A 27,814-nucleotide genomic window follows, 5' to 3' on the forward strand; every position below is an offset into this window, starting at 1 on the left:
GACTTTGACATTCCTGTTCTAGGGGCACGAGGTCTGCTGTCTGGAAGAGTCTTAGGTCAACGGTTTGCCACACTGGCCGTGAGATTGTCCAGTCCTTTACAGAAGAGCGTCTGTCCCTTAAAGGGGAACCTGCTTAAAGTGGCTTTCAAAGTTGAATCTCCTGCCCACTGCTTAATCCAAAGCATTCTGCAGGCAGAGATAGAGTAAGCAGATACCTTGCTCAAGACTTTTATAAAGTCATATAGGGCTTTTGCTACATAATCAATCTCCACCATTATCAGCTGGGGGTAGACAACATCATCCATAATAGGAATCTGGCGGACTCTCATATGACAGGTGCATGTCATGAAAGAGGCCGCTGATGCTGCTTTAACTCTCAAGGCTAAGGCTTTGAATTGTTTAAGGACTACATCCATCCTCTGGTCCTGTGAATCCTTTAACACTACTCCCTCTCTCGCTAGGGAGAGAAATACACTCAGTAACCTGCACTACAGTGAATCTATCTCTGGCTGGACAAAAAAACTGCTGAAATTCAAAAGCCATAGGGAAAGCTTTGTCACTATCTTAGCAACTCGTAAGGAAGCCCTCCGGGGTTTCCCAAAGCTCCATAATTAAGGAAGTGAGATCTTGATGTGAGGGGAAAAAAAGAAGTCTGAGACTGGGAAGCACTCAAAACACAGCATTGTGTAGCAGACAGCTGCAGAGAAAATAGTTTTAACTCTCGCAGTGTCTCAGTAATAAGCACCAACAAGGCTGTCGACTTCGACTATGTACCATCGGGTCCTCCCGCTGGTCCAGTGCTACTACTGTCTCTGGACTCAGTCTGCCTGGGCCTCCACGTCTCCCACTCCGACAGCAAAAGCATAGTTTCAGACTCCCAGTCCTTATCTGACTAGACTTCTGGACTCTGCCCAGTGTCCTCTTCTGGACGGTGTGATTTTGAAGTGGGCAAATCCCCTTGCACAGCCACTGGCGCTCCTTCCGCCAGAGCCTGGGAACCTCGACAATTTATTTATTTATTTTAAAAATGTCTATGCCGTATAAAGCCTAAACAGTTTACAACATATTACATATATAAGTTTTAGAACAAAATAAAAGACAGATAAACATTAATAATCAGATCAGAAAATTAGCAATCAGGAAACAGGAAAAATCAATGCCTTAAAAAAAAAAAAAAAAAAAAAAAAAGGCATTTACAAACAATTGTGTTTTAAGTAGTTTCCTGAATGTACTGCTATTACCACATTTTTGAATTTGCCCTACAAGTGAATTCCACAATTTTACCCTTGCACAACAAAAAGTCATTGAACTGGTTTCTATATATTTTGGGTTGACATTCGCTCTTAATAGAGCTGAACTTTCAGAGTGCAATGATCTTTTTGGTTGGTAATTAGCCATCTTACTCTTGATGAGTTCAGGGATCGTACCATACATTAGACTTACAAAATCAGGGGTAAAGCCTTAACTAGAGGGCCCCAAGGACTCCTTCAGGACTTACCGAGGTCTCCTCTTGGTCTCCATGGCATCCATGCACCTGTTCTTCGCCTGATCGCCATCCAGAGTATCTAGAGGGGTTTTATCCCAGATAAAAGAGCTATCTGTGATCCCCCAGCCCTGGAGGTACCAAGAGAGGCTAAACCCAAAGCTCACATCCCTCCTTCACATGCCCCTTGGTACATGGACTTTCCTCAGCTGAGCATCCAGCACAAATCTGGAATGATATAGGGGTATCACACCCTGATGGGTCCATCCCAAGTATTTTTTGAAAAATCAAAGTGTTTTGAGACAGATGAAGGCTTTAAACAAAATTTGGGAAATCCAAGATGGCTAATGCGACACTATGGTCATGCCAAAAACAGCCCGGAAAATCCAAATCAAAGGTCAAAAAATTCTGGGAAGGGGTTTCTGAGATGAGGGACCCTATATCCAGCCCCATAAATGCTTCAAACATGCAATTTCAGGAAACCCCCCTCCCCTGATTTTCCCATAGGCTACAAACAGCCTCACAGTCCGTGCTGGTGCTATCCTGCTTTAGCTGTCACAGAAGCTGGAATATGAAGAAGATGATGCCTCATTCAGACAAATCAAGCTCACTTGCTGCAATCCTTGCGCTGCCACTCGGACCAAAGTTAGACTGAGACCTCAACCCCCACAGATCCACGCAACAAGGGGGCGGGGAAAAAACATAGCTGCCACCTGATAAAAGCCTGATTGGACTGCCATGGGGGCCAAACATTCTGCACTCAAGCACCTGATAAATTAGGTTGCGATCAAGTTTCCAAGGGAACAGACCCCGAGCTCCAAAAGTGCTATTGCAGGCTGGCCAGACAGGTACCCAAAGGATTTCCTTGCCAGCTGCAGACTTCTTTCCCAGTCTGCATCCTCTCCCAGCAGAGCTGTCCCAGGGTCACTGGGACCACCAACTTCTCAACTCGCTTGCAGAAGGAAAAACTGAAGGGGGCACTACAGCCACTGGGGAAGGAGGCAAAGTTGAAGAATGTAAATTTCATACTTCTGCAACACAACTCATGATTTGAGGGATATTACCTATAGACAGGACTCCTAGACACCGTACTGCTGTGCTTCTCCATTACTGGTTGGCAGTATACATAGCATCTGCTTCAGTCACTAGTTGTCATATATGTAAGAACCACATAAGATGCAGTCACTAGGTTTCATAAAAACATGCACATCTGAAACACTAAAAACCAGCCCAGCATGGATACTGGCGAGACAGCACTAGGGAGGAAGGGGGAAAGTATGTGCAGTATGCCTCATGGAATCATTTCCAATTCTTATGTATTTGTTGGCTTTGTCTGTATAACCAGAAATAGAAGGAAAGGTAATTTAAAAGGAACAATCCCCTTACTGCTGTGTGTCAATGTTATCAGTGTTTTTATGATGCAAAAGCTGGAACTACCACTCAGAAAGAAATACATTTGGTGGACCTTTTTTTTTTTTTTTGGGGGGGGGGGTGGGGGGGAGGGGCAGATGAAAGGAATAGAAGTATTTCTCTGGAATATCTAGGTCTGATCTGGTTTATTTTGTAGCTTGGTGTGTCTTTAACAGTTTTTCTGCTACCCCAAATTTAGACCAGTTCCATTTGGTTTTCTTTTTTTTTTTCAATTGTTTATTTTGAACAAAATATAGCATAATACTTTCCATAGAAAAGCATAAAATACAAACCGATGATAACATTATCCAAAACCCCCATATACAATGAATTAAAGTGTGGAAGTAACACAACTTTATTCATTTGTTTTTCAATGTTATTTTGCCCCTCTTACTGTATTCATTTCTATTCCACCTGTTGGATTGGAAAGAACAAACATATTCAAGCTTCCTCATCAGCCAAGGTCACTGATACCAGAGGCAGAAGCCATGACAAGTCAATTCCAATCACTCCGATGAAATGCACCATTTGTGAAGAATTTCTTTTCACTTTCTTTCTCGCTGGCTCCGAGTTACACTGCCACCATGCAAACAGCTATAATATGGGCCAAGATACAAGCACAGCTTGAATGTATATTTTAATTTAATATGATAGGCATGGTTGACTAATAACCCTTGAAAAGAGGAGACTGAGAGGGAACATGATCGAAACATTCAAGATATTGAAGGGAACTGACTTAATAGAGAAAGAGAGATTGTTCACCCTCTTCGAGGTGAAGAGAACAAAAGGGCACTCGCTAAAATTAAAAGGGGATAGATTCCATACAAACGTAAGGAAGTTCTTTTTCACTCAGAGTGGTAGAAACCTGGAACGCTCTTCCGGAGGCTTTTATAGGGGAAAACACCCTCCAGGGAATCAAGACAAAGATGGATAAGTTCCTACTGGAACAGAACATACGCAAGTAAGGCTAGACTCTAATAGGGCATGGGTCTTTGACCTAAGGGCCACTGCGTGAGCGGACTGCTGGGCACGATGGACCACTAGTCTGATCCAGCAGCAGCAAATTTCATGTTCTTATTATTATAGAGCAAAACTTTTTCTGGGGAAAGCTTCAAGTGCTTGAAGCTATCATTAGTCCCTTAGGTTCCCCCTATTTTGTTCCTATTTTTCTTTTTTTATGTTAATTTATAAACAATTTTTATTCTCAATAATTTAATTTACTTTATCTTCAATAATAATCATTGAGGGATAAAAAAGTCTTTCTCTTAAATTTTCTATGTGCTCTACTTAGCTTTGTCTCCTCCGTATGTTGTTGATAAGATTATGCACAGCTGATGTTTTGAGCTTCCTGCTGTGCTAAATAGCGATGTTAAAAAAGAAAAATAGGAACAAAATAGGGGAACCTAAGGGACTAATGATAGCTTCAAGTACTTGAGGTCACCTTTCCCCTCTATAATAATCATCAAGATACCTAATTTAAATCGGCTAATAGAACTACTAAATTTGAGGAGGAGCACACCATTCCATATTTTCCATCATTTTTTGTTAAGGGTGATTAGTCAGTGACAGTATTTTTGAAGGGATAGGCATGGTTGACTGACAGTTTATTTTTCAGCATTTCAATATTTTTTTAAATGTATTTCTAAAGTGATTTCTCTCTACCTAGCTATTTAGGACTTTTTCACATCAGGGTGCACAGCCAGACAAGGCCTTACAGATCAACCAATTAGAACATGTCCACAGCAACATAACAGGGATCATTATCATCACCAAACTAATACAGAAATCTTCTGACGGCAAACATAAAAGCAACCCAAATGAGTTATATTTGCTATGTGTTTGTTTTAAGTACTAACCTGTTTTACTATTTTATGTTTTTTTTCCTATGTTCTTTGGCATCTTGAGTGTTCCGGACGCTTGATAACTTAGGGGTTATTTTAATAACCTGCGGCAAAATATGGCCTTTTCACACATTTACATGGGTTTTCCCCATGTGCTAAGATCATTTTTACAACACTTATTAATGGCTGTGCTTTGATGTTGTCAGCACACAGCCATTAAAAATATTTTACCGAACGAGTACTAACTGCCAACCATTTTGTAGGTGGTAAGGGCTCATGCAATATTCCAGCATTAACCAGTTAGTATGTGGTAAGGTAGTTGTGCCGATTAATGCAAAATGCCCACTTTTCATCCTCCAAAAAATAATGTAAATTTTTTTAGCATATGGTTAGTGCACATTAATTTAGCAGTCACCACAGGATGTAAAAGGGTTCCTAAGCCGCAATACATGAATATGGTTGACCCTCAACTTTGGAACACTGCCCAATTTTGTGAGGGAAGAAAATAACTTAGACCGCTTTAAAGACCTTCTCAAGAAGTCTTTAATACCTAATCCTTTTTCATTCTTTTGTACAACAATCCTTTAAAGAAACAATAGGCAGGTTCTACCTTCCTCATGTCCTTCCCTTCAATGTTCTTGTCCCTTTTTACAATGGTATTTCCTCCCTTTCCACCTTTCATTTCCTGTAAGTCTAGTCTAGTCTGTATAATATTAAGTTCGCCACTTAATTAATTTTTTTGTTGGTTTTTTTTGGTTGGTTTGTTTTTTTACAATATTTGTATTGTTGTTGGTGTTTATTTTATTTTTTTAAAAGAACCCCTCCATTTTAAATTGTTAAACTTGCTTAGAAACTTGATAAGCGACTGTATCAAATTTAATAAAAACTTGAAACTTGATGATGGCAGATAAAGGCCAAATGGCCCATTCAGTCTGCCCATCTGTAGCATTCACTATCTCCTCCTCTCCCTAAGAGATCCCACATCTTCTTGAATTCAAACACAGTCTTTGTCTCCATTTAAGAGGTGATAGACTCAGGAGTAATCTAAGGAAATAATTTTTATAGAAAGGGTGGTAGATCCATGGAATACCGTGATGTAGCAAGAGTAGGAGGCACCCAGGACAGTGGCAGCCAACCCGCCCTCTTCTCCATCCCCCAGCTCCTTCTGCATCCACGCACCCCTTCCATTCCCCCATACCTCTAACTTCCCTGGCACAAACAGCATCTCCAACTTGCTGCCCGCACTGCGACCAGGAAGTGACATCAGAGGGAGAACCGAGGTCTGTGCAAGCAGCCGGTTGGAGCTGCTTCTTGCGCTAGCAAAGAGCTAGAGGGATGGGGTGGGGGTGGGGGAAGTGAAGGCACGCGCATGGCGGGGAAGGGGGTGGGAAAGAGCGGGGGATGGAGGAGAGATGCCAGTGCCCCCCTTACATAGGTATTTAAAAGACTCCATCATATCTCCTCTCTCCTGCCTTTCCTCCAAAGTATACATATTGAGATCTTTGAGTCTGTTCCTGTACGCTTCCTTTTTTTTTTTTATAATTCTTTATTCATTTTCATATTTTACATAAAGTGTACAAAATATTGAGTTACAACTAATGAATACACAATATCACTTTTATATCTATTACATAATATTCTAAACAAATTTTTTTATCCCCTCTCCCACCCCCCACCCTTCAAGTACTTTCCAATCACCTTATACATATTGTATACCATATTATAACATGTTATGTAAAATTATTTTCACTACCCCCCCTCCATGTGTGCCATAAAGAAGACAAGAAAAAGAAGAAAGAAGAAGATAAATCCTACTATTCATTCAGTACAATACTTTGTCAATGGCCCCCATATTTTTATAAATTTAGGATATGTCCCTCTTTGTATTGCTATTACTCTTTCCATTTTGAATATATGACAAATTGTATTCCACCAAAATGTATAATTAAGGTTACTATGATTCTTCCAGTTATTGGTTATATGCTGAATGGCAACCCCTGTCATGACTAGTAAAAGCTTGTTATTTTCTGGTGAAATTTGACTTTTTTTTCTCATCATCATTCCAAATAACACTGTATCATATGATATTGCTACATGATTTTCCATCAATTTATTAATTTGTGGCCAAATTGCATTCCAAAAACTTTTAATGTAGGGACAATGATACAGTAAATGATCCAACGTCCCAGGTTCCAGATTACAGTGCCAGCATTTATTGGACTTAGAACTATCTAATTTTTGCAAATGTGTAGGGGTCCAAAAAGCTCTATGTAATAAAAAGAACCAAGTTTGTCTCATAGATGCTGACACTGTACATCTCATTCTCCAAGACCAAATTAGTGGTCATTGAGATGCAGTAATTTGATGCTTAATCTCAATGCTCCAAATGTCTCTTAGACCATTTTTTGGTTTTTTATTCAAATATTCAGATATTAATTTATACCACAATGCGGCTTGATGCCCTAGGAAGTCTGCTTGGAAGCATAAGAACTCTAAACTATATTGATTATTCAATGTTTTCCATTCAGGGAACCCAACCTGAATGGCCTGCTTCAATTGCAACCATTTAAAACTTTGTTTTTTACTAAGACCAAATCTATGTTGCAATTGTGAAAATTCCAGCAGTTTACCTTCCGAAATAACATCATTCAGAGATCTAATGCCTGCAATAATCCAGTCCTTCCAAAGGATTTGAGCTCTGCCAATTTTAATCTTGGAGTTTATCCATAAAGACTGATTAGTTGACTTGTTTATTGGGACAGGTGTTAATTTACTAATAAACCTCAACGTTTTCCAAGTATCCATTAATATCTTATTTTCTCTGTATCTTCTAGGCATGTTGATACTTGGAAGATGAACAAAATTTAGGGGAAACATAAGGCGCCATTCCAAATATAACCAATCCGGTGCATTATCTATCAGTTCTGGGAGGATCCAATACATACCCTGACGTAAAATATAGGCTTGATGGTACCTATAAAAATTTGGAAAATTTTTATAGGTACCCTCCTTAATTGATTTTTGCAAAGATACCAAAGCTATTCTATGCGTTTTACCAAGCCAAAGAAATTTCGTTAAAATGCTATTAAGCTTTTTATAAAAGGACCCCTGAAAATAAATAGGTATCATACTCATTTGGTAGCAAACTACAGGCAAGATCATCATTTTAATAGTTTGAACTCTCCCCCACCAAGAAAGATGTAACGGATTCCATTGCTCACATAACTCTGTAACTCTTTTCAATACAAATTTTTCATTTTCTTTTACTGTATCTTCAATTGTATTTTTAACTTGAATGCCAAGATATTTAAATCCTTCTTCTTTCCATATGAACGGAAAAGCGTCAAATAATCCTTTTACACAATGAACATTTAAAGGTATAAGTTCAGACTTACTCCAATTAATTTTATAACCTGAAAATTTGCCAAACATATCAATTAATTCCAATAAACAATATAAGGTAGACTCTGGATTCCTCAAATAAAGTAAAATATCATCCGCATAAGCCGAAATTTTATATTCCATATCAGAATATGGAATACCCTGTATCCCCCTTGCTTGCTGTATTGCTAACAATAAGGGTTCTAATACAACATCAAATAACAAAGGAGATAAAGGACAACCTTGTCTAACTCCCCTCTGCAATTGAAAACCATCAGATATCATATTATTAATATTTAATCTTGCAATCAGGAAGCTATACAATGTTTTTACCATTTGTATAAATCCAGAACCTATACCAAACCATTCTAAAGCCTGATACATAAAATTCCATTCTACCCTATCAAACGCTTTTTCTGCATCCAAGGAAACTGTAAAAGCCGGTTCATCCATTTTTTTTTATAAATTTAACATATGAAACAATAATCTAGAGTTATTAGAGCTCTACTGGTCTGGAGAAGCTAAAAGAAAGTAAATTAGCAGGTAAGAACCTAATTTCTCCTTCTTTAGCACTCTCCAGACCAGTAGAGGTTAACTTTACGAATGGGACGTACCAAAGCAGTCCCTCTCACGGGCGGGACCCCCCGAAGGGCCGATACCAGTACACGCTCACCGAACACCGCGTCCCGACGCGCCTGCACATCAACCCGATAATGACGAACAAAGGAATGCAAGGAGGACCAAACCGCAGCCTTACAAATATCCACAGGAGGCACGAGCGACGACTCAGCCCAAGAAGCCGCCTGACCCCGAGTGGAATGAGCCTTGAGAAACTCCGGAACAGGCTGCTGTTTCAGAAGATAAGCGGAAGCAATCGTCTCCTTGATCCAGCGCGCAATAGTAGCCTTAGAAGCGCCAGCTCCCCGACGAGGACCCGCCAGGAGGACAAAGAGATGATCGGACTTCCGGAATTCCTGGGTCCGCTGCACATAAGAGCGAAGGACCCGACCGACATCCAACTTGCGCAGCTGCCGTTGCTCAGAAGAGCCCTCCCGACCACCCAAGACCGGGAGAACCACCGATTGATTGACATGAAAAGGAGAAACAACCTTAGGCAGAAAGGAAGGAACAGGCCGCAAGACGACCCGCTCCCTAGAAAACTCCAAGAAGGGAGTCCTACAAGAGAAAGCCTGCAGCTCAGAAACACGCCTAGCAGAAGTAATGGCCACCAAAAAGACCGCCTTCAAAGTAAGGTCCTTCAAAGAACAGTCGTCCAAGGGCTCAAAAGGCGGACGCACCAAAACAGAGAGAACCAGATTAAGATCCCAAGAGGGAACCGAGGGCCGTAGGGGAGGCCTAAGCAACTTGGCCGCCCGCAAAAACCGAATCACATCAGGAAGAGCCGATAAACGCTGACCTGACACCAACCCTCGAAAAGCCGACAGGGCCGCAAGATGAACCCGGAGAGAAGACCAAGCCAGGCCTCTATCCAGGCCATCCTGCAAGAACTCCAGAATGTTAGGCAGAGAAGCGCGAAAAGAGGTCACTCCCCGCGCCCGACACCATTCCTCAAAGAGACGCCAAACCCGCACATAAACCCGAGAGGTAGAAAGCCTCCGGGACCCCAACAGTGTAGAGATCACCTTGTCTGAATATCCCTTCTTGCTAAGGCGACCCCTTTCAAGAGCCACGCCGTAAGACAGAAGGGAGACGGGTCGAACATGGGAATGGGACCCTGCATCAGAAGGTCGTCCGAGAGAGGCAGAGGAAGAGGATCCGCCACCAGGTGCCTCACCAGATCCGCATACCACGGACGTCGAGGCCAATCCGGCGCCACCAGCACCACCAAACCCGGATGGTGAACAATGCGAAGAAGCACTCTGCCCACCAGCGGCCAAGGAGGGAACACATACAACAGCCCCTCCGTTGGCCACGGCTGGACCAGAGCATCCAGACCCTCGGCCAGACCGTCCCTGCGACGACTGAAGAAGCGGGGCACTTTGGCGTTGCCACCCGTGGCCATCAGGTCCATCAGGGGCTGCCCCCAAGCCTGCACTATCAACTGAAACGCCTCGGCGCCGAGACACCACTCTCCTGGATCTAGGAAGTGACGACTGAGGAAGTCTGCCTGAACATTTTCTACTCCGGCTATATGAGAGGCCGAGAGGTCCAGCAGATGGGACTCCGCCCAAACCATGAGCAGAGCCGCCTCCTGCGCCACCTGAGTGCTCTTGGTGCCCCCCTGACGATTGACATAAGCCACCGCCGTGGCATTGTCCGACAGCACTCTGACCGACTTGCCCAGCAACAGGGAGTGGAAAGCCAACAGCGCCAGACGGACCGCTCTGGTCTCCAACACGTTGATCGACCAGGCGGCCTCCTCCGCGGACCAGGTGCCCTGAGCTGAGTGCCCCAAACACTGAGCCCCCCAACCCAGGAGACTCGCATCCGTCAGGAGCACCGTCCACTGCGGGAGATCCAGACCCACCCCCTGAACTAGGTGAGGGGTCTGGAGCCACCAACGCAGACTGCAGCGCGCCAAGCCTCGCAGGGGAACCGGAACATCCATCCCGTGCCTCTGGGGAGACCACCTCCGGAGCAGAGCATACTGGAGAGGACGCATGTGGGCCCGCGCCCACTTCACCACGTCCAGGGACGCCGCCATCGACCCCAAGACTTGGAGGAAATCTCGCGCCCGAGGACACCGGGACGCCAAAAGCAGGCGAATCTGAGATTGCAATTTGCTCACCCGGCCCTCTGGGAGGAAGACCTTCCCCAAGGAGGTGTCGAACAGCACCCCTAGGTACTCCAGACGCTGAGCCGGGACCAACCGACTCTTGGAAAGGTTGACCACCCAGCCCAGCGACCGGAGAAACTCCACCACCCGAGCAGTAACCCGGGAGCTTTCCTGCAACGACTTTGCCCGAATTAACCAGTCGTCCAGGTAGGGGTGTACCAGGATGCCCTCCGACCGCAAGGCTGCCGCGACGACCACCATCACCTTGGTGAACGTCCGAGGAGCCGTGGCCAGCCCAAAGGGAAGCGCACAGAACTGATAGTGCCGACCCAAGATCGCAAAGCGCAGGAAACGCTGATGAGAGGCCCGAATGGGAACATGCAAGTAGGCCTCCGTCAGATCGAGAGAAGTGAGAAACTCCCCCGGCTGAACCGCCAGAATGACCGACCGCAGAGTTTCCATACGGAAAGAGGGAATCTTGAGAGCCCTGTTGACCCCTTTCAAATCGAGGATGGGCCGAAAGGTCCCCTCCTTCTTGGGCACCACAAAGTAAATGGAGTACCTGCCCGTGCCCCACTCCGGAGGGGGCACCGGAACAACTGCCCTGAGATCTAGCAAGCGCTGAAGGGTCTGGCGAAAAGCCTGCGTCTTCCCCGGAGTCTGACATGGAGAAGCGAGGAAAAAATCCGGCAGAGAGCGGGCGAACTCCAGGGCATAACCGTCCCGCACCACCTCCAGAACCCACTGATCGGACGTGATCTCGGCCCATTTGGGGAAAAAGTCGCGCAGCCGGGCCCCCACCGGAACCAAAGGGGGCGCCGGCAAGGCGTCATTGTGCAGGACGGGAAGCGGGGGAACCGGCGGAGGGATTCCCTGCCCCCCGACGGGCCCCCCGAAAGGGCTGCATACGCTGGAAGAACCGACCCCGGGAAAATCCCGGAGACTGGAAAGAAGCAGCCCCACGCCCAGGGCGATACTTGCGAAAATCCCGCAAACGCCCCCGGGCCACACCCCCCCGAGACGCCGGGCGGGCACGGTCCTCCGGCAGACGGGGAACTTTCGAGTCCGACAGAGTCTGAATCAACTTATCCAAGTCCTCTCCAAACAAAAACGACCCCCGAAAGGGAAATTTAGTAAGCTTAGCTTTGGACGCAGCATCCGCCGCCCAAGCGCGCAGCCACAACACACGCCTTGCGGCCACGCCAAAAGCCATAGACTTAGCCGAGATCCGCACCAAGTCATATAGAGCATCTGAGAGGAAAGAGGCCGCCATCTCAATCTTCGCTACCTCCTGAACCACCAGAGACCAGTCGTCAGACTCTCGATCCAAGACCCGCTCCGCCCACCGAAACACGGCGCGAGCGACCAGTCCCCCACAAATAGCCGCCTGGACCCCAAAGGCAGAGACCTGAAAATTTTGCTTAAGGATGCTCTCCAATTTGCGCTCCTCAGGGTCCCGCAAGGCAGAACCGCCCTCAACAGGCACGGTATGCCGCTTGGAAATTGCCGAGACCACCGCATCCACGACCGGCGAAGCTAACGTAGCCCGATCCCCTTCAGGAATGGGATACAGGCGAGCCATGCTGCGCGCCAGCCGAAACGGCGTCTCCGGCGTTTTCCACTGCTCCAGAATATCCCGAATATCCTGATGCATAGGAAAAGAGCGGGAAACGGAACGGATCCCCCGCAACAGGGGGTCCCCCACACGCGGAGTCTCCGGCGGCGCGTCCTCAAAACGCAAGACCGAAGAAACCTGCTGAATAAGGTCAGGCAGCTCATCTTTCTGAAAAAGACGCACCACGGACGCCTCGTCACTGGAGAACGGGAAATCCGACAACCCGCCGCCAGCTTCCGTCCCCTCCAGAGAGTCCTGGAACTCCTCAGAAGGGTCCAGGTCCTCCTCCAGACCGACCCGTTCCTCCGACCACAAATTCTCGTCCCACGACACCCGCGGACGCTTGGACAAGGGAGGCGGCGGAGGGGACGTCACGCCAGACGAAAGAGGCAAAGCCGCAGGGAGCGCGGAGGAAAACCCACCCCCCGAAACCCCCTGGGCGCAACCGGGACCCCCAGCCGCCTGAAAATAGGCTCTGCATAAAGAAAAGAAAAATTCAGGAGAAAACCCCCCCGAGGGTCCCAAGGGACTCCCTGCCACAGCAGGGGACCCAGCAGAACCTTGCCCCTGCATAGTCAAAACAGGGGGAAGGTCACCTGAGGTGGAAGACAAAATGGAGGGGCCAGACAGAGAAGATGGCGGTTTTCCCGCCAAAAAAGCTCCCTCCATAGCCTGAAGCGGCTGAGAAACCTGAATAGTCTCAGCCGCTAAAGCAGGCAAGCCGGCATCAGCTGTCAAAAAATCAGCTGAGAGGGAATCCTCTAAAACCCGACCGTCGGCGGTTTGGGGATTCCCTCCGTGGGCGGACGGAGAAGACCGGGCTTCCCCACCGTTCCCTGCCGACTCGCGAGGCACTATCGGCGGGGAGCTCTGGGCGCCTGCAGCCGCTGCCGACGGAGCTCCTCCACCGCACCGGCCTGAACACCGCTTGCACAGGCCGGCCGCGAGTGCCTCGCGTCTGGAGCACAATGAGCACTTTTTCCCTTTAGAAGTGCTCATTGCTCCATACGCGACCTAGCTGTAAAAAAGTGCCGGTTAGTTGAAAAATTACAGTAAAATACAGTTTTCTTAAAGGGATACAACCCTCCAGACCAGCACTACCTCAGGATTTTTTTTTTTTTTACAGAACAGACTCCACAGGCTCTCAAAGCAATAGCCTTGCTTGATTTAGGGGGCAAGGCTTACTGCTGAGGCTCCTCTAAAAAAATGTGGGGAGGTGGAGGAAGTGGGGGGAGGGACCCCGCTCGTGACCCGCCGGGTTTGACACCCCCGAGGTCGGACGAACCCCCAAACAGAGTCCGCCCAAGCTCCGTCCGGCTAAAAACAGGGACAATAAACCCCCTAAACAAATTCCAACAGCCCTACCAAGGGAGATGGGTACAGATCACTCAACACCTGCTGGAGACTGAAAGAAGACTGAGGGAAATAGAGAGGAGGGGCTAGGATATACTGTCCCAAAGTTTTGTTTTCAGTCTCCACCTGCTGGTCATGATTAGATATATACCCATTCGTAAAGTTAACCTCTACTGGTCTGGAGAGTGCTAAAGAATGTCTTTTAGCAACGAAACCCGTCTGATGCGTGTCTATAATATGTGGGAGAGCTTTGGCTAATCTCAAAGCCAAAATTTTCGCCAAAAGTTTATTATCCACATTTATTAAAGATATAAGCCTGTAGTTTGAAACCAAAGTAGGATCTTTATTTGGCTTAGGCAAAACAATTACTATTGATTCAGCCATAGTACCTTTAATATCACCTTTTATAAGTTGTGTCTGATATAAATTTAGTAAATATGGGGAAAGGACATTTTGAAATGTTTTATAAAATTCTACTGTATAACCATCACCACCTGGAGCGGATCCAACTCTAAGAGATCTCAACGCTGTTTCTAATTCTTTTAATGATATAGGTTCATATAAACTCCATTTTATATGATCAGGAACCTTAGGTCCAATAATTAAATCTAAAAAATTTTTACCATCTTTTTGCCTCTCCAAATAAGGCTCGGAAGAATACAGGTCCTTATAAAATTTTAGAAATTGCTTTAAAATTATATCCGTTTGATTGGTTATTATACCATTATCATCTTTTATCCCATTAATGTTAGTTCTTCTTTTTTTTGCTTTAAGATAATTTGCCAATAATCTTCCCGCCTTATTAGAATTTCCATAATACATTGTCTGTTTGGAAAACAAGTCTCTTCTTATCATTTTTGAAGCTAATTCATTATATTTACCTTTTGCTTTCAAAAGAGCTTGTAATACATCATGTTCCCATTTGCTTACCAATTTAGTTTCTAGTATTTTAATTTCTTTTTCTAACTCTATATACTGTTTTTTAATCTGTTTCCTAACAAAAGCCGAATATGATATAATATGACCTCTCATAGTCGCTTTAAAAGCGTCCCATACATTTTCAATAGATGTATCTTCCTCTAAATTAATTTGAAAGAAATCACTAATTTGTGTTTTAAAATTTTCCAAAAATTTTTCATCCACAAGCAATGCATTATCAAATCTCCAAAGAGGTCTTCTATTTTCTAATTGATCTAATTGTAAATCTATCCATACTCTCGCATGATCCGAAATGATAATGGGATCAATGGAAGCCTTAATCACTTGCTGCACCTTATGTGATGAAATAAAAATATAATCTATTCTTGAAAATGATTTATAAACCTGTGAACAAAATGAAAATTCCTGATCATTAAAATGAAGAATACGCCATATATCCTTCAAATCACATGATTGAACCAAATTATCTAAACCTAAAGATTTTATACTTTTACCTGGTTTTTTATCCATTAATGGATCCATTACAGCATTAAAATCTCCAGCCACCACTAAATTAGAAGCAGCCAGTGGTAACAACATACTCTGCAATTTTTTAAAGAATTCTGATTGATTCGAATTAGGGGCATATATATTGAACAACGTCAGGGCATTATTTCCCATACTTATATCAACATGTGGGTCCGAATTTACTATCTTAAAATTGGCCATACACTTTTTATTTATAAGAACTGCTACTCCTGCTTTTTTACCCTCTGCTGGAGCAAAAAAACATTCTTTCACCCACCCACCCGTTAGTTTCTGTGATTCCTTTATATTAAGATGGGTCTCCTGCAGACAATAAACATCAGCGTTTTGCTTCTTTAAAAATGATAATACCTTTTTCCTTTTGATTACATGATTCAGGCCATTGGCATTAATAGAAAATATCTTAAAAGACATAATATATTTTATACTCCTTATCATAATCTTCCTCTTCCCTTCTTCCATAACTAAGATCTAAAAAACTTCTCCCCATGGCACACATTCTTACCTCCAAATTACCCAATCCCTTATTAATCTTTTCCTTAATCATCCTAGTAATATCTTTAATACCCACCTTCTTCCCCCCCTCTCCCCCAATATAATGATTGCTTAAGGACACACATTGGACAGTAATCCCAACTTCCCCCTCCCCCCCAGGAAACCAATATTTATTAATAACCCCTTTATCCTTTATTAAGACAAACTCATTACCTCTCCACAATATATCTAATTATATCTCTCTTCTAATCATAAAACCTTTTTCTTTCTTTTTTTTTTCCATTTTAAAGTAATTAATTTCTCTATCTATTATTTAACCTTTAGTCACATAACCATATTTATTTCCTAACATTCCATTAATGCATTTTTATCATTTCACCAATCTCTAATTCATTCCCCCAACATTTTATTTCATTCAAGAAAATTCTATCTTAGTCATATATTTAATAAAAAGTATCATTTTCCTATATCTTATATTATCTAATCCATCTTCTCCTATCCTTCTTTAAATATCCAACAACAAATATCCATCTCTTCATATATTTCTATTAAAAAAAATAAATAAATAAATAAAAATTTCAATTTTATAAGTTTTTATCCCCTATTTGTATTTAAACATTTGTATTTCATTTTCAAAAATAATTTTTTTTTTCTTTTTCCCCCTTTTTATATTTCCTCTTCTCCAAATTAAATCCAATCTTTTTAAAACTATATTATCACAACATCAATCTTTACATTCCTTCAGCTACCAATAAATTCTTATGTATCTTTCTTTTATATTATTCATTTTCCTTTCCTTTACTTGCATTTAAATATCATATAACTTGTCCTTTCTATCATTAGTCCATTCTGTAATCTTTTCCTTATTGTCCTTTCATTCTTTACTTTCTCCTTTTCTGACTTATTAAATAAACTGAACTTTCATATTTATTTCTTATCTCCATCCATCCACTCTTAAAGATTTTTGACTGCCAATTGTCATTCATTTTTTTTTTTTTTTTTTATAATATCTTTTTAGTCTATCAGTCCTGCTTTCTTCTTCTTCACATCTATTTATTTTCCTATTCAGTCTTCACTTTTCCTTTTGTGTTAATTTGTCCAGTCCTTTAATCCTTCTTGTTCATTCTTTACTCCAACCATTCATCTTTCAGTCTCCTAAAAGTTCAGTCTAATAACTTCACTTTAATGTCTTTCCAGTCTATCCTTCTTTCTACTTTCTTCTTTACATTCTTTTATTTTCTTTTTCACTTGTTCATTTTTATTTCCTGTTCTTTGTTGCATATTCTTCTTTTTCCAACAAACAAAAGTCCCATAGTTCTTTATATTTAATTTTTTGTTCAATATCCACCAATCCAGTCTTAGTATTTATCCCTTCATTTCAACACCCATTGTGCTAAAATGACATAGGTTCTGATTTTGAAAGAAAGATCTTTAGTTTTTCCGGATCAACAAAATACAAAGATTTATCCCCACAAGATACCCTCATTTTTGCTGGGTAATATAACCCATACTTATATCCTTTTTCCTTTAATTGAGATCTCAGATCAAGGAATTTCTTCCTAATATTTGCTGTATTTTTAGCAAAGTCTGGTAAAAACCATATTTTGGATCCTTCATAGTTTAAGTTTTTATCTTTTTTGGCAGCATTTAAAATTTCTATTGCTTGCTGGTATCTTAACATCTTGAATGTTAATGGTCTTGGTCTCCCTTGATTTTCCAGACTCTTTATTGGAATCCTGTGTGCCCGTTCTATTTCCAAAGGCTGTTTGAAATCCAACTGCAATAATCTAGGAATTAAATTTTCTAAAAAAACTGTATTGCATTTTTCCCTTCCAAATTTTCCTGTATTCCAAAAAGTTTTATATTCTTTCTTCTTCCACGGTTTTCGTAATCTTCCAGCTGACTTTTCAATTGAATTATTTCCAAACTGTCATTTTTGCATCTTTTTCCTTCACATTCTAAGCTCTCCATTTTAACTTCTAACTCTGTTGTTCTTTTATTAGCTACTTCCATTTGTCTGTGTATATTCAGGATTTCTTCCTTCAGTTCTGCCATATTACTCACAGTCTCTGTCAGCATTTGTTTGATTTGTCTCAGTTCCCCCATAACTTCAGCTTTGCTTAACTCCTCTGATACATCAGCAGGAAGCGGAACCTTACTCGGGGTAATTTGATCCTGCTTCTGCCTTTTCACAGCCCCTCCGGTTTCACTCTTACTCTGTCGGGTACTCGCCATGCTCCCGCTGTCCTCTCCGATGTTTTCAGCCGAAAACAGTTTAAAAGGAAATCTTTATTTATTCAACGGTTGCCCAGGTAAGAGGAGCGATGCGATCACACGACCATTTTGTGTGCGCGCTAAGCCACACCCCCTCCTGTACGCTTCCTGATGTAGACCACCACCCATTTTAGAAGCCTTCCTCTGGACTGACTCCATCCTGTTTTATATCTTTTTTGAAGGTGCTGTCTCCAGAATTGCACACATTTTAAATGAGGTGATCCTGAAAAAAACCCTATGTAGATATGATGCCCTCACACCAGACTAACCAGGATCCCTCTATTCTGGATATGTAATAAAAGACACTTTTAGGGAAGTTTAGGAGGGGCCTAAGGCTCCCGGGCCTATTCTGATTGGCCCAGGCGCCTTAGGCCCCACCAGTAGGCGGGGCTTTGGGACAGATGGGCCAATCCGGCCTCATTCCGTCGTTGGCTGCCTGCCGGACAGGCGGGTTTGGCTCCCGTTTGTCCGGCCAACTAAACCAAAGGTACGGGGAAGAAAAGTGGGGGTGTCGTGGGGGTCGGCCAGGGGGGTCACGGGTCGGCTGGGGGGGGCGGTCGGAGGGTCTTGGGGGGGGCGGTCGTTGGGGGGAGGGGGGTTTGCGTCGAGGGCAGGAGGGCCTGGGATCCCTCCTGCCCGTAATGTAGTGCGGGGTGGGGGTAGGGGGTCGCCGTGGCCAGGAGGGTTTGGGCTCCCTCCTGGCCCGATGTGGTCGGGGGGGGGCAGGATCGGCTGGGCCAGGAGGATTTGGGCTCCTTCCTGGCCCGAACAACTAACGGGGGGGGGGGGGGGGGGTCGCCAGAGCCAGGAAGGCTTGTGCTCCCTCCTGGCCCGATATTGTTGGGGAGTCGGCGGGGCAAGAGGGCCTGGGCTCCCTCTTGCCCCGATCGTGTCGGGGAGTCGGGGGGGGGCAAGAGGGCTTGAGCTCCCTCTTGCCCCGATCGTGTCGGGGAGTCAGGGGGGGCAAGAGGGCTTGAGCTCCCTCTTGCCCCAATGTTGTCGGGAGGCGGGGTCGCGGTTTGACATGGCAGGAGGGCTTGGGCACCCTCCTGCCTGGATCGTTGGGGGGGGATTCTGTAACCGGTGTTGTTTTTGACAGGCACCGGTTAAAGAATCCAGCTTTTAGGCGAAGGACTGGCTCCTCCTTCGCCTAAAAGCCCTTCTGTTGGACGTTTGTGGCCTAGGCGTGTTTTTGTTTCATTATGGCTAAAAAGTGTAGACGTGCTGTGGGGGTACTTGTAGACATAGTAGAGATTGGGTGTTTAGGCAGAGGAAGGCCATAATCAAAACATGGACGTTTGTTTTGGTTATGGACACTTTCCCTGCTTCTGGGTTGAACGTTTAGGGACTTAGGCCAAAAGGGGACATAGACGCATTTTTTTGATTATGCCCCTCCACGTCTTTTTGCTACAGAAAAGTAATTATGACTAATGTGGTAAGCAAATTAGAAACCTCTTCACTCCATAAAACATTTTATGAATTCTGATGCTAGGTTTTTTTCTGTATTTATGCCAAGAATCTCCAGTTATGGTATTTTCTCATTAATAAAATGACAAATATGAAAAAAATTACCTTTACACCAAGATTGAAGAAAAACTGAACAATGCTTTTATCTAAACAGAAAAAAAAACACATTTGTTTAATATCTGAGATTTATCTTTTGAATTACCATGTTGAGATTATTATCTAGAATCCAAAATATTAGATTTAATGGACCACTTACCTTCTTTCTACTCAGATAAATAAATATGTGAAGTCCAATTTTGTATAGGTCATCTAGGTTGGAAAAGGGGATGTTCAGGAATTTGGGGATTTGGCTCGCATCTTTTTTAGTAGTAGGTCAAAGCAAGTTACATTCAGGACTTATAATCCAATTTATACCTAAGACAATGGAGGGTTAAGTGACTTTTCCAGTGAGTGAACTAGAGAATGACAGGGGCAAAGTATCCCCATCCACACTCCCATCCTCCCCAAACTCAAATTTCCTGCACTAGTTCCATCATCTTCAATAAAAAACAATCACTCGCTTTTTGTACAGATGAGATTTTGTACTGTTGCAGGGATGGGGGTGGTGGCAAACTTTGTCCCCATGTCATTCTCTATCTGCTTTCCTGGTTCTCAACATACTGCTCTAACCATTGGGCTGCCTTCCCCATTCCAAGTTAAGACATTCAAGGTGTCCAAGGTATTTTACAAAAAGCTCATTGAACCCTTAACTTTTATAAAATACTTAGGCCCCGATTCACTAAAGTCAGTGATCGTCGCTAAACCTATTTTCACAAGTTTAGCAATAATCACTGCTAACCGACCCCATTCACAAAACAGCCCACTGCGTATTTTCCCCCTCAATCGCCCATTGTCTGATCCAGCCATGCAAATTAGTAAAACCCCATGCAAAAAAGGCAAGCAAATGATTCACTTACATTGCTTGGCTATTTTGCATCGGGTTTTACAATTCTAAAAACTCGACTGCTATAGACCTGTCGATAACTGTGTTACCTAGAGAAACGGATCTTTCTAATCAAAATCCAGCCCAAAAAGGAATTAATTGCAAAAACTAGGGTTAAAGGATATTTCATAATCAATTTATACTATAATTTTTTGGCATCAGTATCATCAAACTACTTTTCTTTTCATTTAATTTAATAATGTTTCTTATCATTTTCTCTTTTTTATCACAAACCCAATTGATAAACCTTAAAGTAATAAACTAGGAGGATGGTGTATCATACACAATGGATGATTTTCAGTGCATAGGATCTCACATAACATACGTCATCCCAAGTCCACATTCTGTTCAATTTTCAACCAATAATCATTTGTACCATTACCTCCATCCCATCCCTTATCTTTGTATGTGTTTTTATAATTAATGTGTGTCTGTACTTCAATAGTATTTAAATTCATCAATCAAACTACCCCATAAATAAAATATTATATGCTTTCTTAGTTTAAAGCTATCAGCAACACTTATCTTATGCAGCGAACTGCTGGTCCAACGTTGGTTCACTGAGCTTAAACTGCCCGAGTCAACTGACCTTCATCAGGGGATATCATTGTTGTTAGATTGAAACAAAGTGTTGTATCCAATGCACGAATAGCTGCACAAATTCTTAACTGTGTTATTGACAGATCTGCCGGGGGTTTTATTTTTTTTTAAATGGCACTGGTATTTTGCTTGTTTAGAAATCATAAATAGTAGTCATAGTACCACCCCACTCCATTTTATAAACCTCTCTTATCCTCTCTCGGCCATCTCTTCTCAGAACTGAAGAGCTTGCTTAGCCTAATGATTAGTGCAGTGGATTGAAATCCTGAGGAACTAGGTTCAACTTGATTGCAGCTCCTTGTGACCCTGGGCAAGTCACTTAATGCTCCACTGTGCCAAGTATAAAAACTTAGATTATGAGCCCATATCTAGACCAACATTTAACACTAGCAGAACGCACAAACTTAGTGGTACAAAAATGCTTTTTAACATTGTGGAAATTAAGAACCATAAAAAAATATTTTGATCCTTTATCGTGCAGGCATTAGTTTTATCTAGTTTAGACTATCGTAACGTCATCTATTTAGGAGCAACGAAAAAAATTCTAAGCAAAATAAGAATAATTCAGAATACAGCTGTTAGATTGATTTTTGGTTTAAAAAAAGAACGACCATATTAGTCCATATTATCGTTTACTTCATTGGCTGCCTTTGGAGGCAAGAGTATTATTCAAATTTTCCTGTATCTGCTTTAAGCTGATATCGGGATTATCTCCAGCTTACCTTTTTTCTCATTTTGTGTTGCATAGACCATCAAGAGAAACTAGAAACTTCTACTTATTTGCTTATCAAAAAATTAATGGTATAAGACCTTCTTAGATAGGACCTTAGCATTTCAAGCTGCTAGACAACAATCTTGGTTAGGAATGTATTCAGCAAGCTATGTTATCCTATTGCTGTTTTCGGAAATTAATTAAGATCACTTTGTTCGATAAGTTTATTACTTAATGAGAGTTCTATTATTGAAATTCTATTTTATAAATATTTGTATTTTTTACTGTATTATTGTATTTCGCTGATTGTCCATCTCTTTTTAGTGTAAACCACCTAGAACTTTTGGTTATGGCGGTATAAAAGAATAAAGTTATTATTAGTGCTACAGAAATAAGCAGCAGCAGCCTTCACCCTAGAGGTTCTTCTCCGTACCTTTCTAGTTCTGCTATATCTTGTCTGAGCTGAGGCAACCAAAACTAAATACAATACTAAAGATGTGGTCAACCATGTCCATGGAGTAAATCCTTCATGGGTATTAAGTCACTACATTTTGAAAATCAAAAAAGAAAAACTGTTGGGAGACAGCAAAATATAAAATGTTGAATTCCCTATAACGCAATAACTTATATCAGAATTCAATTTTTAAGAATTCAATTCTTAAAAAATACAAAAATCCTATAGTTATCCCAAATGTTAAGAAGGCCTATTTATTGAAGGGCAACTCTAATTGTGACACTTCTCAAGTTATTTACGCAATTTTTTGCTCATGTGGAAAGATTTACATAGGTCAGACTAAAAGAGCTGTCAAATTGAGGATTGCCGAACATCTGAGTTGTATTCAAACAGGGAAAAGTGAGGAACCTTTGGTAACTCATTGGCAACAGGCCAATCATTCATTGAATAATCTTAGATTTTGTGTAATCAGGCATTTTAACTTCTATAAAAAAGGTGATATTTCTCAAATGCTAATTTATCATGAATAGCGCCTGATCTTCTCTTGGAACACAGTTATACCATATGGACTTAACAAAGAGATAGAATGGACAATGAGTCATTAAGATTGTTTTATGTCCTTTTGGTTTCAATCTATAACTTGTGTTCTATGACTGAATAATTAAGTGGTTGGATTGACGTTATATATACGTCATTCTGTCTTACTCAGGATGTGTGCGTGTATGGTGTACGCGTGTACGGTGGAGAGTACCCACGATTTCCTATCCTGCCCATTTGGAGTCCTGAGGGTAATTTTGAATTTAGTATCGAAAAGTTTTTTTTGAAACATCATATGAATTTAAGAAGTGAATTTGTTCTATTGATATTTTTTTTATCTTCTAAGTTTGAACACTGTCTATGAGTTATTTTTAAATCTACACTTTTATTGTTTGGTTTATGTTTTAGTTTTTTCATTCTTCCTCCTGAAGAAGCAAGACTTGTGAAACACGATTGGTGTAGAGGAAGCAGTGGAAACTCGATTATTGACTGTTTTTTAGAAGTTTTTGCTTGTTGTTTTTTGTTTTTGTTTCTGTCAACACAAGGGATTATACAACACAAAAAAATTTTTGAGAGCACTTAAGATATTTTCCATCAGCAGTGACTTTAATTTGAGAATTTCTTCAGCCCTCTTGGGCATATCAACTAAAAAGATAAGTGAAATACATATTTCTTTTGATAAAGGTGAATAAGTGACTTTATGAGTTTATTGAGGGGTCATCTAATACATGAACCAATGTTTGAGGTAGACAGGTAGGTACTTTGATGTCTGTATTAACACCATAATAAGATGCTGCTGATTTGTGAGGTTGGTGTTTTGAATTGAGCACTCGCAATTATTACACTGGGGGGGTTTGCACATTAATTTTAAAAAAATTATTTTTGAATTTTTTAAGAATTGAATGCTGATATAAGTTATTAGTCACTACATGACATAAAATAAGATTATTTAACTCCACCTACCAATGCATAGGCTAGATTCCTTACCTTTAGGCAGATCCTCTCCGCTCTTACAGAGGGAGTAAGGAGGTGCTGTGGCTCTCTCTCCCTTTTCATTGAAAGGGAATCCAGGATACAAAGGGTCCTGGTAGGGGTTCAATGTCTGAGGCAAAGGCATCAAAGGCTGGTTCACTGCTTGTATTGAAACTGGAACTGGTGCAAATGGAGTGGATGTAACCTGAGGCTGTGGCATGGCAGAATCAAGCCCTTTTACAGGGGCCAGAGTCACTGGAGAAACAGGTATTTGTGTTGGAATACCTGGGAAGTATATTGGTAGAATTAGTCATTGCTAGGTTAGATCATAAGATAACTAAGAGCAGATACAACTAGTTAATCAAGATTTAACCAATTAACCTTAACAATTAAAATAAATTAACTCTGACATTTGATTTACAATGAGAACGTAGCTGCAGAGGCATCAGGAAAGATTAAAGCAAAGCAAGCAGGAGAAATCTGTGTTTCCAGTAACACCATGTAAGAATGTTCCATTGACCTTCCATGTAAACTTACACAGTAAAGTATATAGTGTAGGAAGAGACCTTTGGGGAGGGGTAGCACTGTGACATCCGCAGGGTGTAGGAAGCCCTGAGAAACAGCAACAAATACCAGATCAGTGCATTTCTTTTGTGTGACCAATGGAAATCTGGGCAGATGCAACTACAGTAAATATAGTTTTAATTCAATCTATATTTTTTGGGCATTGTATATTAGCTGTCTGCCTGGTGCCAAAATCCAAGATGTTATGGAGAGCTTCCCGAGACTCATGACTACTATCCGATACTGCTCATCCACATTGGCACTAACGATACTGCCAGATACCCCTGCGAACGTGTCAAAAGTGACTTTGTGGCTCAGAAAAAAGGTGAAGCAGTCAGGTGGCAGGTGGTGTTCTCATCCACCCTCCCCATCGAGAATAAAGGCCATGGCAGAGAAGCTCAGATCCTGGAGATGAATGCGTGGATGGTGTCGTCGAGAGCGTTTTGGCTTCCTGGACCATAGGATGATCTTCCAAGGGCTGCTGAGCAGGGATGGTGTGCATCTATCAAAGAAGGGAAGAAGTGTCTTTGCCAGCAGGCTGGCTAATCTACTAAAGAGGCCTTTAAACTAGAAGTGATGGGGCAGGGTGATCAAAGCTCCCAGGAGAGTATAAGCCCTCAGATAAGTAAATCACTGAATACCTTTACACGGATGGGAAAAGGGGGCAATGTCTGGAAAGCAGTATATACTAATGCTCGAAGTATGGGAAACAAGAATCTGGATCTAGAAGCTGTGATGGAAGAAGAGGGGTTGGATAGAATGGCAATCACAGAGACGTGGCTCACGGAGAACCATGACTGGGATGTAGTTATACCAGGCTATAATCAGTTCAGGAAAGACAGGGTAGTAAGAAAAGGAGGGGGAGTAGCGTTATATGTTAAAGATCATATTAAAGCCACACAATTGCAGGATCTGCAGGACAAGTGGATCAATTTGGAAAGAGGGAATGGTGAATATATTTACACTGGTGTGATATACAGGCCTCCTTCACAGATGGAAGAAGTAGAGATTTAATAGTAGACATTCAGAATATATCTAAAAAAAGAGGAAGTCTTGCTAATAGGTTTTAACATGCTGGATGTTGATTGGGGTGTCCCTAATGCGGGGTCTTTTAGAAGTAGGGAGACTCTGGATTCTCTACAAGGAGAACGTTCCAGCAGTTGGTAATGGAACCCCTGCGGGATGTGGATCATACTGGACTTAGTGCTTACAAACGGGGAAAGTGTTTATGATGTTACAGTGAGTGATCATCTGGCATCCAATGATCACTGTATGGCACAGTTTAATATTAAGATGGGTATAGAGAGGGCTCATTCAAAAGGAAAGTAATCTCAAAAGTAGTAGCTGAGAAGGTAAAGAATAAGAGGCTAGCGTTCATAAACTACAAATGATCGCAGAAAGAGGAAGACAGGCAAAAATATCAGAAAAAGTTAAGAGAGGCTGGTCGTGTAGTCAGGAAAGCAAAGATGAAAATGGAAGAAAAAATTGCTGACAAGGGAAAATGGGGAAACAAGACATTTTTTAGATATATTACTGAATTTATTTATTTTATTTATTTAATTATATACCACTTATAACTAAGTGGTATACATTCAGGTACTCAAGTATTTTTCCCTGTCTGTCCTGGCAGGTTCACACTCTATCTAATGTACCTGGGGCAATGGGTGGGGGGATTAAGTGACTTGCCCAGGGTCACAAGGATCAGCATGGAATTTGAACCTACAACCTCAGGTGCTAAGGCTATAGCTCTAACCATTGTGAGACTCAAAGGTGAAGGGGAGGAATATGTAGAAGCTGATAAAGAGAAGGCTAAATTGCTTAACAAATATTTCTGTTCTGTGTTCACGGCTCAAGAGCCAGGAGCGGGACCTCAGAAGGCAAATGTGAATAGGGTTGGAGGAGTATTAGACCCTGATCGATTTTCAGAGGGTTGTGTTCATGAAGAGCTTGCTAAAATAAAGGTAGACAAAGCGATGAGGCCGGATGGTGTACATCCTAGGGTGCTGAAGGAACTTAGGGAAGTTCTGGTAGCTCCACTGACTGACCTTTTCAATGAGTCTCTAGAGTCAGTAGTGGTACCGGAGGACTAGAGAAGGGCGGATGTGGTCCCTCTCCACAAAAGTGGAAGTAAGGAAGAAGTAGGGAATAACAGGCCTGAAAGTCTGACTTCTGTGATAAGCAAATTAATGGAAACACTTTTAAAACAGAGAATGGTCAAGTTTCTAGAATCCTGTGGATTACAGGACTGGAGGCAAATCTGATCAATTTCTTTGACTGGGTGATCAGAGAATTGGATAGGGTATGTGTGCTAGGTGTATTTAAATTTTAGCAAAGCCTTTGACAGTATTCCACACAAACGTCTAATAAATAAACTGAGTGCCCTCTGGATAGGTCCCAAAGTGATGGACTGGGTCAAGAACTGGTTGAGTGGAAGGTAACAGAGGGTAGTGATCAATGGAGATCACTCTGAGGAAAAGGATGTTACCAGTGGTGTGCCTCAAGGTTCTGTTCTTGGGCCTATTCTTCTTAACATTTTTATAAATGATATTGCTGAAGGATTGTTGGGTAAGATTTGTCTCTTTGTGGATGATACCAAAATCTGCAATACAGTAGACACACCGGATGGTGAATAATATGAAGAAAGACCTGCCGAAACTTAAAGAATAGTCTGAAATTTGGCAGCTAGAATTTAATGCTAAGAAATGCAAGGTCATGCATTTGGGTTGCAAAAACCCGAGGGAACAGTACAGTTTAGGGGTGAAGAACTTATGTGCACAACAGAAGAGCGGGACTTGAGTGTGATTGTATGTGATGATCTTAAGGTGGCCAAACAGGTTGAAAAGGTGACGTCAAAAGATAGAAGGATGCTAGGTTGCATAGGGAGACGTATGGTCAGTAGGAAAAAGGAGGTAATAATGGCCCTGTATAAGACTTTGGTGAGACCTCATTTAGAATATTGTGCATAATTCTGAAGGCCGCACCTTCCAAAAGATATAAAAAGGATGGAGTCAGTCCAGAGGAAGGCTACTAAAATGGTATGTGGTCTTCATCATAAGGCGTATGGGGACAGACTTAAAGATCTCAATCTATATACTTTGGAGGAAAGGCAGGAGAGGGGAGATATGATAGAGACGTTTAAATAACCACATAATGTAAATGCGCATGAATCGAGTCTCTTTCATTTGAAAGGAAACTCTGCAATGAGAAGGCATAAGATGAAGTTAAGAGGTGACAGGCTCAGGAGTAATCTAAGGAAATACTTTTTTACAGAAAGTGTGGTAGATGCATGGAACAGTCTCTCAGAAGAGGTGGTGGAGACAGAGACTGTGTCTGAATTCAAAAGGGCCTGGGATAGGCAAGTAGGATTTCTCGGAGAGAGAAAAGGATAATGGTTACTAAGGTTGGGCAGACTAGATGGGCCATTTGGCCTTTATCTGCCATCATGTTTCTATGTATTTTATTGTTGGGGATAT

General features: G+C 42.2%; 1 protein-coding gene across 6 annotated transcripts in view; it reads right to left on the reverse strand.

Annotated features, from left to right (window-relative positions):
• Positions 1 to 27,814, reverse strand: part of OTUD4 (OTU deubiquitinase 4) — a 214,915-nt gene that overhangs the window by 5,581 nt on the left and 181,520 nt on the right. For all 6 annotated transcript variants that reach the window (XM_033940020.1, XM_033940021.1, XM_033940019.1 and 3 more), the window contains exons 19-20: positions 23,793 to 24,062; positions 19,626 to 19,666 (exon numbers count right to left, since the gene is read on the reverse strand). In XM_033940020.1, the coding sequence (XP_033795911.1) occupies positions 19,626 to 19,666; positions 23,793 to 24,062 (311 nt within the window). The remainder of the gene's footprint in view (positions 1 to 19,625; positions 19,667 to 23,792; positions 24,063 to 27,814) is intronic.

The sequence above is a fragment of the Geotrypetes seraphini genome, chromosome 1 (genome assembly GCF_902459505.1).
Source record: "Geotrypetes seraphini chromosome 1, aGeoSer1.1, whole genome shotgun sequence".
NCBI lineage: Eukaryota > Metazoa > Chordata > Amphibia > Gymnophiona > Dermophiidae > Geotrypetes > Geotrypetes seraphini.